We start from the raw sequence: 12,848 nt of genomic DNA, 5'->3' as shown, positions 1-12,848 counted from the left end.
ATGCTTGGCTTCCTGCAACCACCAAGTCATTAAAACGGAGTCTGTAAACCACATTTCTACGAGCAGACAATGCCCCTTTGTGCTTGTCTCTCTCCTCTTGCTGGAGGAAAAGCTTTAAAAGTAAAGATAAGAGGAATGAAAATGAGTGTTGGTATTTCATATCTAGTTAATGGAGTGAATGTCAGTTGAGGCATATTTGCACTACATTTCCTTTTGGCACTTCTGGGTATTTGACTGCTCATGAAATTCCACTTTGATAAAAAGCATCATGTTTTTTAAATTGGCTTGAAGTGATGTGAAGGTCCACCGAAACCAGGGGCGTAGCCAGAAAGTTTTCAGAGGGGTGGCCAGGGTGACAGATCATCAGTGAGGGGTGGCCGTGCAAGGGTGTGTCATTCTTACCACGCCCCAATAAAATCCACATATCCAGAACAATGCCTGTCACACTCAAAATCAAGCAGGAACAAGTCAAAAGCAACATTTTGCACTAGATAATGATATTTTCTTTTATCATTGTCTACTTCTATCTCATACACTGATTCATTAGCTAACAGCCATTAAGAGTGATCCATTTTCCCCAATGGCCAAGGTCTCATTCATTCAAAACATATCTAAAAAGCACAGGCACAAATATCTCTGAATTCTTCACAATTCAAAACATTGCTTTTTTTCTTATAGGTTTGTTTTTTGAGTGTGTGTGTGTTTGTGTGCGTTTTTTATTTCATGAAACCATGACTGTGGAAACAATGACTTTTCAGCCATGATGTTTGCTTTCTATGGTGGAAAGGTAATGCTTTTTTAAAATATATTATTGACTGTAATGAATCAAATCTCCTTTACAGAAGACATTCTATTAAAATGTGCATACAGACCAATTGTTGATACGTATGTTCTTTAAATACGTAGTTACTATAAATAATTTCTGGCAGGGTATCAAGGGCATCCATGTGATCGCAAATATCAAATTTCCCCAAGGAGTGGGGCCAAGGAGAGTGACAATGGGTGGCCAGGGTGGCCATGGCCACCATGTAGCTCCGCCCCTGCCTGCAACCTCAAAATTTAGAGCAAGAGCTCTATTAAATGCTCCTTTAAAAATGATTGATTTGGGTGCTGGCATAGACTGTACACATTTGACAGCAACAGTACAATTATACATACTGTAAAATATACAGTACATATAGACAAGATCCATCAAAATATGAATGATATATATAAATAGAAAGATAGTAATACTCAGTTCTAATTGACACTACCAAAGAGGTATTGAGGTTTTTTTTTTAATTTTTTCAATTATTATTATTGTGGTTCCAATATCTTGCCACTCTGGTGTTTAGGTGGTGGTAACCGAACCGGAAACACTTTTCAGTATGATGCAATGCAATTCTACACTACTGTAAGCTACATAAACAATAATGATCATATTGTTAAATAGTAAAGCCATTAATATATTTGTAAAGGCAGAATTGGATACTGTTCTTGTATTGGTTGTTGTGAGCGTATTTCCAGCTTTTCACCTATCGTCGTCAGTGTTTGTCCCTTTCAGCTCCTTACATTACTGTAACAGGGTCATTCCAGGTTCTGTCACACTCATTCAAGTGCAAAAGGACTTCAAAGGGACCCCTAAATGTTGAAATTGCATTAATTCGCCTCTTCAGAGGAGTTCTGCTTCCCGAGCGCCATCTGACTCACTGCAGAATCCATCCAGATTCCAGCAGCAAGCCCAGTGTTGGTTTCCTGACAAACGTCCATGCCACTTTTCTCTGCAGACCCGAGACAACTCTTGGAAAGTACTTGGCAGGCCCTCTGGGCTTTTAATTGTAAGGAAACAAAGGCGTGGCGACACTCAGCCTGCATGTGAAGGAGTTCCAGAGAGCCGACTCGAACACACGATACTGTCACGCCTCGCAAAAGGAATATTTGGCAGCAAACGATGATTGTCAGTTATTCCAATTGACTTCTATATGAAATCTAATAAGGAAAATGAACCATCTCCACATGTCACAGTTTTTTTTTCCCTTTTTTCTGCACTGTGAACAAAGTGCGACAGCCCAGCATGCACCAGTTAAACTTACAACTCTGGGCTCCATTCCCAGACCTGCACCCACCCGATGGAATACCTCCTTTTAAAACTGCAATAGCTTTGGACCGGACTTGATTGGATTCCAGGAAACCACCCATGTGTCCGAAGTGACTAAACGTTTCCTCTCATCATCTCCATCGCTAATCAGCCGTGGCGTTGCCTGTGTACCGTTAGCACCCAGGCCACATGGAGCTCGAACATGGTGAGGGCAGGACTTTCCCTCCTTGACTCAGAGCCTGAGGCGTCCACATGAGGCTTCGCTGTGACTGCTCACTAATCCTCTGATTGCAGTGTTTAGGCCCCGCTCCCTGCTGCTCCACGTCAAGGCGGCCACAGCTAACGACAAGCTAATGACACGACGATGACAAGGAGCGTTTGTAAATCCAATCAGTAGCATGGAGTCTGGCCGCCTGGTGATTAGGTTGATCAAACTCTGTGCTGACTGAACGACTGGCCCGCTCTGTGCCTCTTATGTCATCACGCTGATTAAAGAGCTTGTCAGTCTCTCACACAAATGTCTTTCTGCCAGGTTGGCAGTGTGCACAGATAGCTGTCATGTTTCTAAGCATTAGACAAATAATACTTGTCGTCCCTTATAAAGAAACGGTCCAGCGTGGATGGCCCATTTTTCACTCAAAAACTCTCCTCATGTATTTTTTAATCAGGAAAATGGTATTAGGTTGTATTTTCAATTTTGTCCATTTGTTTTGGAGAATAAAGTAAATAACTAACTAATTTCAAAATGCCCCTTTCTGCTCAGCAATACAGCCACACACACCCCTCCCTCTTCCTGTCTTGGTGGGAGTCAGTGGAGGAACCAGACACAACTTTTACATTTAAAATGATTGCACATACATACTATAAATCAGAGGTGGGCATTCGTCAGTGCTTCAGTCCATCTGTGAGTTCTCGTCAGTATTTTAGGCCCACCTAGCCGGTCCAAGTCAGCCAAATGGCGTCGAGAACGAAGTTACTGGTACCACGTCACACGCAGGTGCCGCACACCTGACATGCAGCCAAATAAATGAAAAATAAAAAACCAAACAGTGTTGTATAACCCTATATTGTTTTTATGTCACCGATCAAGATACTGTGTGTGTGTGTGTGTGTGTGTCTGTTGTTGTTAAATGTTGTTTTTTATTTATTTGGCTACGTGTCTGCTTGTACGTTGCCTGCATGTGTGACAGGAATTTGTTCAGGCCGGACAAAAAGGTGAATAGACGGACGGCGGAAGGGTAGCCCAGCTACAGGCGGAAGGTGATAAAGGGACCAGGAAATGATAGTATAGTGCCTGGTCTGCCAAAAACAAACAAACAAACAAACAAACAGACAAAACAGACCAACACACGTTTTGTGTTAACTACTGTGTAATATCCCATTCAGGAAAATGAAGAAGTGTTCAAATATAGCTACATTCAGAAATCAAGTCATTAGTCATTTTAACCAACATGTGTTGACTGAGCAAAGCACAAATAATATTTTGTTAAATAATTGCTGTTGGAGAGTGATATTAGTCTTCATTGACAATGAGTGAATTGTTGAAAACTTATAAAGTCACAACTTGCAATCTACACACTCTACATCAGTCATATAACTTCAACTGAACACACATTTGTAACATTAATAGGGAAGTCCCTAATAGTTTTGGGTTAAGACCTCTGATGTTTTGTCCGCACAGTGTGGGTAATGCCGACGGACTGACACATGAGCAGACCAAATGTTTGTCCCGACCAACCATTACGATTTGGTCAGACCGTATTTAGAAAGCGGCAAAAACGTCACGGTCATCATGTTGACATGCAACTCCCTGACTCAGCATGAGGAAAGAAAACCAGGCGGTACATGTGTGGGTGTAACAATACTTGCTGTTTATGAGAACATATACCATAAAGGTGCTCGTGACTGCTCTGACCATGAGACGAGCACATACAGCAGACAACATGACCTCATACTACTAGACAGACATCGGAGTAGACAAGGAGGGGACACTTGTGCTGCACAGCTGACGGGGAATCCCTTTCATTAGTGTCTTTGATTTAACAACAACAAATGAACAACTGGGCCAGCTGGCTAAAGTTTACTTCGGGGCAAAACCTACTGTCCGGGGATTATTGATTAGTTTCAAATAGATCAGATACAAACCGAAAACATATAAAATGCAACACTGTAGAAAGCTGCTAATCAGTGATGAAAACGTAACGGCAAATAAGACAAAGTCATTCCAACAATTAACTGATTCCACCTACTTCAAGCATGTTTGATTAGACATCATTTAAGTTAGTATGGCTAATATTAATAATATACACAATGTCCACAAAACGCATGCTGATTTTAAACAGATATAAGATGTAACCTTCATTGTAATTTTCTTTCCCACTTTATGTTAACAGATGCATGATTTCGTACATTTTTATGTGGTATTGGGAAGCATTGCAAACACTTAACGTGCACCCCAATGATTACTCTCGATGCAATTGTCTGTCTGTTACCATCATCATGCGTACTATTTCAATAGTACACATTTTCAGCTCATCCGCGGTTGCAGGAAGTGAGGGAACATAAGCCCTGCTCTATAAGTCCCGTTGCAGTTGTGATGTTGCAGACCACTGGCAGGACACCAGATTCAGATGACTCCACGTACAGGCTGTGCAAAGAAGCCCCAGCCCCTGTTTGAACATTTTTTACATATCTGGTATTGGAGTAATCGAAAGTAATTAAAAGTATTCAAGTTAAATAACTTTAATGTTATGGTATTGGATTACGTTACTAACTAAATTTCCTACCAGGCAACAAGTAACTGTGTCGGAATATATTTTAAAAGTAACCCTCCCAACCCTGGATATGGCAACACCAAGAAATCAGGGGGACCTTTTGTGGACAGCATGAATAATATAAAAATCTAGAATAAGATATCCATCCATCCATACATCCATCTATTTTGCATAACGATTGTCCTCATCAGGGTCACAGGTGAGCTGCAGCATATACCAAATGACTTTGAACAAGAGTGGATATACAAGTACACCTCGTCTGTCAACAGTTTGGCAACAAAATGAATCTGCTCAAGTTATTATTGTCTGTTATACTATAGTTAAACGTGCTATGGCTTTACTATAGAAGGGGTTGAACCAAGTAGTCTCTATGTCAACCACCATGGCGCAATGATGGTTATATTTTGAAGTGGATGGTCCCATGTTTTGGCATAAACAACACAGCCTTACTGAACTCAACAGGTGGTTGGTTTGGTGCAGCAAACTTGCAACGATTCCTCAAGCATGTGGAAATATTTTACTAAAATTAAGACTGGTAGCTTTCAAATTATACAGGTCTTTCCTCAAATATGACAAAGAACAATTGCATTGAAATCATCTGAAAAGTAATGCTATGCTTTAGCAATGCTAATTCCTAAATCCTAATGTCAACTATCAGCAAATTCACCATAAGCCCACAATGTCATAGTGAAAAGACAGACAATATGCTGTGGCATCTGCTTGGATGACAAAACAAAGACAATTCTTCTATGTGAAAATGAACAGTTATTGTCGCTTAATGACTGCTTTTTCATTCAACCCTTCAATGCCACAGACACACTTCTCTTTCCAGTTGTCCCACCCATCCAATCACAAATCACACTCAGACATTTTCAAGGTCCCACAGAGAGTTGAATCTTCTAAAACTTCTTCAACAACAATTGCAGGTTTGCTGCAATACTTGATTGCAAAGCACGTACTGTTTGTATACTGTTAGCATTGTGCTTTGTCACGAGGAGGTTTGCCTTCTCCCACTCTTGAGGTTGTTTGTCATGATAAGGACGTGAATCAGTGGCCATAGTTGGTGAAAACGTTCCCTGAAGCAAATCTTTGTCCATTTCAAGTTGCAGTAAAGTTCCATTTGTCATACAACATGGTAAGTAGGACTGTTATGTAGTGTAGCTAATACTAGGTTCATTTTTTAAATGCATATTTCATGAATTTTTTTTATTGAGACGTGGTACAGGGTTCGAAACAACAGACTTCCCCTTGATTTGGTGGATTTGGTTGCACAAGGAACGAGCTCATGAAAAGTCCTGTCTGCTTAATCATTTTGAGGGTTTAGGGAAGATTAACAGCTTGTAAATTAGGCAAATCGACCACTAAGAGATGACTCATCTGGTTCAGTGGTTGCGCTTTACAAATCAAGTGATGATGTGAGGCTTTTCATACAGCAGTCAATTAATGCAATTTCTTTAACTAGTCCCTGAACGTTTCATCTTAAAAAATGGCTGAGACATTGAAAAGTCCTGTATAAAAATCATAAGATAAATTGTGTTATTCATTGGAAATATAATATCGTATGTCTTAGCACCATTTCTCTTCCCTTCAACATCCACTAATAGGAATTTCGCAATAAATGTCAAATTTAGGCACTATAACCTTCTTTACTGGAATATGTTGCAGTTAGTGCAACCCCACAGTGACACATTCCAAAGCAATGTCATGCTGCAAACTCCCTCCACAAAAATGGTTGTTCCAATGCCGAAAGCACTTTGTTAAGCAATGGACTCCCTTGAAAGGCGCTGTGTAAACCAATTATTATTAGTAGTGGTAGTAGTAGTACTGTTGTTGTTATTATTATTATATCCATTACAGTATGTTAATTAATACATATAAATCAATATCTAAAATAACAAATAGATAATTAGCAATCAAGAGGTATATGAGATATATTTTGTTACGCAAACCAAAAAAACTACTTGTTAACTCACAATTATATTAGTACAAGATAATAGCTGCTAAAACACCAAATCCTGCTACATTTAGGCAAATAATTATTATACTTTTTTCAATTAACCTTTTAATGCAGGTCTTAAATTTTGGTGAAATTATTTAATGACAAACAATGAAATGATACATTTTTTTCTAGCAATGTAAGCATTACTGCAACCAACAGTGAGACCTCCAGCAACTACCTCCACAAATATACTCTACTGCCTGGGATATGCTCTGTTGTTTCTTATCTATTTGATTTTTATTATGTTGAAAAAGTACAGTAAAACCTCTTCCATCGCTGGTTCCCGGTCCTGGTATTTCATGGATTTTTATTTTTAATGATTATTATTTTTGTAATTTCGCCATTGACAGCAGCTTGATCATCACCATCATTGCCGTCTGCGTACACATTGTTACATTGGTTCTATAATAATTTGTTGTTTTTTATTACTCTTGCTCTCTCTTAATGTATTATACATGTTTAATTATGTTTGTATCATTTTAAAAGTGTGTTTGAATATTTTTATTTTTATTAATTGTGTTAATTGTGTAATAACCTGTAACACATTTGATGAAGGGGGGTTAACTGTACTTGCATTTTCTGTGAACATTTTCTCAAAATGGTTTCAGCATATCCCTTTAATGAAAATAATCAATTTATTTTAAAAAGTTGAGATTTTTCAAGTAACAGCCAGCATTTTACTTTCTCTATATTCCGTTGCTTTTTGTACAAAATCCTACTAAATTCCTGCAATATTAGAGCCCCTCCTCAAACATGGCTGAAAACATGCTGTGCTAAAAAAAAAAAAAATTCCAGTCCTGCATATACTGTAGGAGGCAGTATGTATTGTATAGATAAACTTTCAGATTACAGGGAGTTTGATGCATGGAGCTGTCGCAGTTTCACCTCTTACTAGGCATGACACACCCCATTAAATTGACCTTATACCTACAGTAGGAATGCATGCTGATTTTTGTGACTCAACTTTACAAAAACACATTCTTCTCAGTCAGAGAAAATGTTACAGCATAAATCTTCATCAGATTGGCATCAAGGAATTTTGCCCCGTGGTTGCTTGCAGACCACCAGAAAATTGTATTTACTACTACACTTAGCACGACTCGAACCTTGACCCACTCGAGGCTCAACATGGTGGTTTGAGCCAAAAGTGTAGAAGGGCGGAGGGGGCTTTAACATTAGTCAACCACATAATCAGAGCGCCCCTCTGTACTGGCTACATACAAGCCATCTTACTAGCAAACCCTAAAAGTGCTCCCCATAAGGTTGTGTTGACAGACAGTGAAAACGGCGAGACAGACCAAAAAGTAAATAAGTACCTCCAAAACGTTTACAGACATAATCAAGTCCAGAATGTTTCTTCTATCCAATATGCATTCAGAGTTTTATAAATAGATATTATACCCAGCTAAATTGGAGACAGAATTTTGCTTCTCTCTGGCTGACATGAGTTTTCTATTATTTGCTTTCACTTTAAAATTTCGAAACTGTTAATATCTAGTTACAGATTTCAGCTTGCTCAGCTTGGCATCTAGCGGGGGCCTCACACTCAGCAAGACTTTCAAGAGCCTCCAATCAAGCCCATTTATTTATGTCAGAGAAATAATCTTAATCAAATTGCTATTACATTTTTGCCACTTGCCAGCTATATCATCTTGACAAGTAGTCCTTTTTTCCAGTACAGTTTCAGTGTGTCAGTGTGTTGTTTTTTTTTTAACTTGGGAATTTATCCATCTCAACTGATCGACATGCCTTTAAACTATCCTTTTATCACACTGTGTATACAGTATAAACTGTATGTGTCTACTTGGCTTTAAATGCCCCAAAACAAACCGGATCACCTCTCACAATCCTTTAAAATAACCCATTAACAACTGTGAGGTGTGGTGCATTTCTCACACTTCAGTACTCACTTCCATTCATACAGTGCTATAAGGCAAACGCATAAAATCATTCCCACCCTAGTAAACCAAGGCCTTTTTTTTCCTGCCACAAAGGAAGCTCGCTCCCAAGAGTGTAACACTCAACAGTGAACTCCCGTATGAAAAGGGACAAATTAAATCTTGCAAAAATGATGGTGAAAGGAGATCCTAAGAGAATACAAAAAGTAAAACTTGACCAGCATTACAATTACAAGTTATGCAAGTTGAAAATCCCTCTAAATCATCCATATTTGCCTTTGACATTCCGTACCGATTCGACTAATTGCGGTAGCTAAAAAAAAAAAAAAAAAAAAGGCGTCACTGATTGCTTCACTGAATGTCACTGAACATGTAACAGAAAATACTTTTTTTAAAGCAGCAATGCATTTCATCCTTTGGCACATGTTCAAAAAGAGACCTATTGACATACCATATTAGGTGGTCATATACAATGCTGTATATTGCATATAAGTGCATATAAGCTCGCCAAAACCTTGTACCTCCAAAGTAGTCACCCCAAAAATGGCAAGTTTGTTCAACCATTAGCATTGCATCATGAACGAGAACAAGTCATTTTCAACACTTTGGATTGGTCAATAATGTGTAAAAGTAACACCTACGCGTGTGGACTGACCAATAGTACAGATTTTTGAAATAAAAAAAGTGAAATTCACCAAAATGTGACTTAGGAGATTTTGGCCCGACGCCAGATAAAATATGATTTGAATTAGAAAAATATTGGGTTTGATGATTGTGAAGACGTGAGATTCACTTTGAATGGACTTTAAACACCTTCTACATACCATTGTTTGAACTATTATGGCAAAAAAATAAATAGATAAATAAATAAAAATAATAAATAGGGTTAGGGCCAATGCCCTTCATTTAGGCCAGCTGTAACATAAACCTTACATTGGGTCTTGGTCTGATACATTTGTCAAGCACTATAAAAACTTCATACGCAAATTCAAATTTTCTTGCCCCTAATAGTCAGAAAAACAATAAAAACAAATACACTTCCTTTAATGAAGAAAACATGCCAAGTTGCAGTAAAACTGCTCTCTCTGTTTTGGGGATCTTCCTTAGTTGGTGACCTGAAATCTTTTTCGCAGATGTGAACACTTTATGGGAATCAGATGTGATTTTATAAACTACGTTTTATTCAATTTTGCAGTTCCATCTCATGCCGTGATTGGCGAATGTACATGACTGGAAACTAATCAATGTTATACTCTTATGCTTAAAGGGAACAAGCGTCTCGTGTCTGCAAAATGTTTGCGTTGTTATAAAACAGTGTGTTAGCTGCACAATAGCAGGTGAAGCCTCATTGTGGTTATTATCAGTGAGCTGCAGCAGCAACCTTGTCAGACTGAATAAGATTAGCGCCTCATTGGCTCAAATCTCTCCATCTTCTCATAACATACCAACGGTTAGACCGGTCACTTTGTCTTGCAGCACATGAGGAGTTAAATGCCACGAGAACAACAGCTGCACTGTTTGGCTTGTGAGCGCCTTGATGCGCATGTGTCATATGTTTTATGTGTGCCAGTTAATGCGTGTGAGTTTTAGCAAAAGCCTGAGGTTTCTGAGGTGAGGCGTCCTCTGGCTTGTCACGCAAAGCGCATCTGATGTTGCCCATCACATGCGGGCATGTCTGCTCTGTGAGACGTGCAATAGTTGCCACCATACTAGACATGGTGGCATTATTGGAAGTCATCTTATTTTAAAGAGTCTTCTCCAAAGACTCTCGGGTCCTAGCCCAAATGCTCCGTACAGCAGTATCTCCTGATCTCTTATTGGATGATGACTTAATTTCCATGAGCTGCATGTTGCACCTTATAAAAGTCAAAGTTCGTGAGGCCAGGCATTTCTCTTAATTTCAGATTGATTTAAATCTGAAAAAGGGAGATTTTGCCAAATTGCACTGCCGGTGTAAGTTGCAAGTTGTTAAGCTAACCACCAGAGTATTTTCCTTACATGAGGTCTCCCCCAATTGAAATGGTTTCAGATTGAGCTGGAGGACTTAATCACCCTTGCGCTTTGTTCTCACACAGTTCAGTTTCAGACTACTGACATTGTGAATTGTAAAAGGATATTGCATATTCGCTAATGATTTCCACTGGTGATTACAGACTTACATGCTCTGCTCATTCCCACCCCACCATTTACTGTACTGTATATACTGTATCATGTACGGGATACGAGGGCTGCTTGAAAATGAAAATCAGGCATCACCGGAGCACAATATTTTAGAAGTTAGAACATTCTGATAGGTTGTGTGTGAAGCCTGAAGTCAGTGATCTTAAAACAGTGAGAGTCAGTCAGTGAAGATCAGATCAAGTGATTTTAGAATACAAAGAGTGAAAAAAGGAGGGAGCTTGTCATGAGGAAGTTATAAAAAATTCTGTAGAAGCTTAAGTGAACATTGGAACATCATCCGTTGTCACTGTGGTTCCACTGAGACTACGAGGATCGGTCTCATGTGAGCCACAGATGTGCTGTTTACTGATTTACAGACTTTGTGAGGCTCCACAGATTTTAACATACACTCTGCAAACGATTAGGAGCTCTTGTGGCTGTCTGTAATTAACACAGCAGCGAGGCCTTAATTGGTTGGTGATTTTGATTTCTTCTCCTGCCTCCATTTGCCGACTTGACAAACTGTCTGAACTCCATACCAAAAAGCTTTCCGTCACTTTGCAGATCTAAAAAAATGCTCACATACTTTTAACCTCCTTGTTTTCTTCTCACAATCAAAAGCTATCCTGTTTGTACGTGAAAGCTATGTGATTGGAATTACCATGACAACAAATGGTTTGTTCATTAAGGCTAGTGCCAAGTATAGTGCACTCACCTCACCACACAGACCAAAAGTACCTCCTGGAAGTAAAGCAGCTTGATATGTTTTTTTTCACTCTCTTTTATTGTATTGCTGTGTTCCGGTAAAGAGCCCATGGAGCTTGTATTCTCACTGAAAGTCTGTGGTGAGAATCCCATAATGGTGCTACTCCATCAAGCCTACAGTAAAACGCAAGGAGGCGAGGAAGAGATCTGTAGCAGCCGCAACTGGTTGAGGGCAACTGAGCAAATCATATTGTTGTGTCCAATGGTGCACGAATGGACACATCCACCCACATATGAATCCCGTACCTCATGCATTTGTGTCAAAAAGAACATTCACAGCAAGAAGACAGTGAGGGGAATTCTTGCAGAGGAGGGGGTTTGAGGAGTTAGGGGTGGGGGTTTAAAGACGGGGGGCGGATCAACGCTCACCTCTGAGAAGACTGCTGCTGTAGTTGGAGAAGGAGTCAAAGATGCTGTTGGATGCCATGGCACGGAACGTCTCCCAGCACTTGGCCCGCACCAACCTTTGGGAAGAGTCGGACGGACGTGAGCCCGGGAGGACAACAGTCACTCAGCTCCTTGCCTGTTCGCAAGCAAGAATTCGGGGTTTGTGACTACCGCAGGAATCTCAAAAGCCACAAGCCAGCACAGAGCAGCAGCATGTGTTAGTACCAGCACACATTGGAGAGATGGGTGGAGGTCACGGCAAGTTACGAAGAAAGTGAAAGAAATGGCAGGAAGCAACAGGAGCAATTTGATGCCAAATGTTCAGGTGGGCTCACCTGAGCTGGAGATGAAGGGAGGCCCTCCAAGCTGACCTCAAGGGGCGGGAAGGCTTGGGTTCGTGGTCCTCTTTGACACAACGGACTGCGGCGTCTGAGGTTAGCAAGGTACCCCGATAGCGTGGTCCTTGTTTCTCTCGCCCGATGTTGGTACCCTGACACATGCGTCGGTGCTAGTAAAAAGCAAAAAGCCACAATGCATCTGCATCCTCCTCGCCATCCTCCACACACACAGGCACAAACTCTCCCCCTCTGTGAGTGGTGGAGCCCGCGTCACATGTGACGTGAGGTCACCGGGCCTCTCCCTCCCCTCCCCTTCTTCCCTCACTCGCTTCCTTTCCTATCATCTTTTGCTTGTTTTTTTTCCCCCTACGGTTTCTCTTTTTCACTTCGTACTTTCCATCATTCTTGCTCTCAACACACTCACTTTTCATTGGGCATCCAAGTTTTTGG

The 12,848-nt window shown here is 40.2% G+C and overlaps 1 protein-coding gene across 2 annotated transcripts in view; it reads right to left on the bottom strand.

Annotated features, from left to right (window-relative positions):
* runx3 (RUNX family transcription factor 3) overlaps positions 1-12,563 on the bottom strand; it is a 59,173-nt gene extending 46,610 nt beyond the window's left edge. For both annotated transcript variants that reach the window (XM_086049609.1, XM_086049610.1), the window contains exons 1-2: positions 12,396-12,563; positions 12,043-12,196 (exon numbers count right to left, since the gene is read on the bottom strand). In XM_086049609.1, the coding sequence (XP_085905735.1) occupies positions 12,043-12,100 (58 nt within the window). In that variant the 5' untranslated portion in view covers positions 12,101-12,196; positions 12,396-12,563. The remainder of the gene's footprint in view (positions 1-12,042; positions 12,197-12,395) is intronic.
* Positions 12,564-12,848: the final 285 nt, after the last annotated feature.

Source organism: Filicampus tigris, chromosome 13, assembly GCF_054856515.1.
Source record: "Filicampus tigris isolate MCC_2025a chromosome 13, RoL_Ftig_1.0, whole genome shotgun sequence".
Taxonomy (NCBI): domain Eukaryota; kingdom Metazoa; phylum Chordata; class Actinopteri; order Syngnathiformes; family Syngnathidae; genus Filicampus; species Filicampus tigris.
The sequence above is the reverse complement of the archived record's forward strand: the minus strand, read 5'-3'. Positions and strand labels throughout refer to the sequence as shown.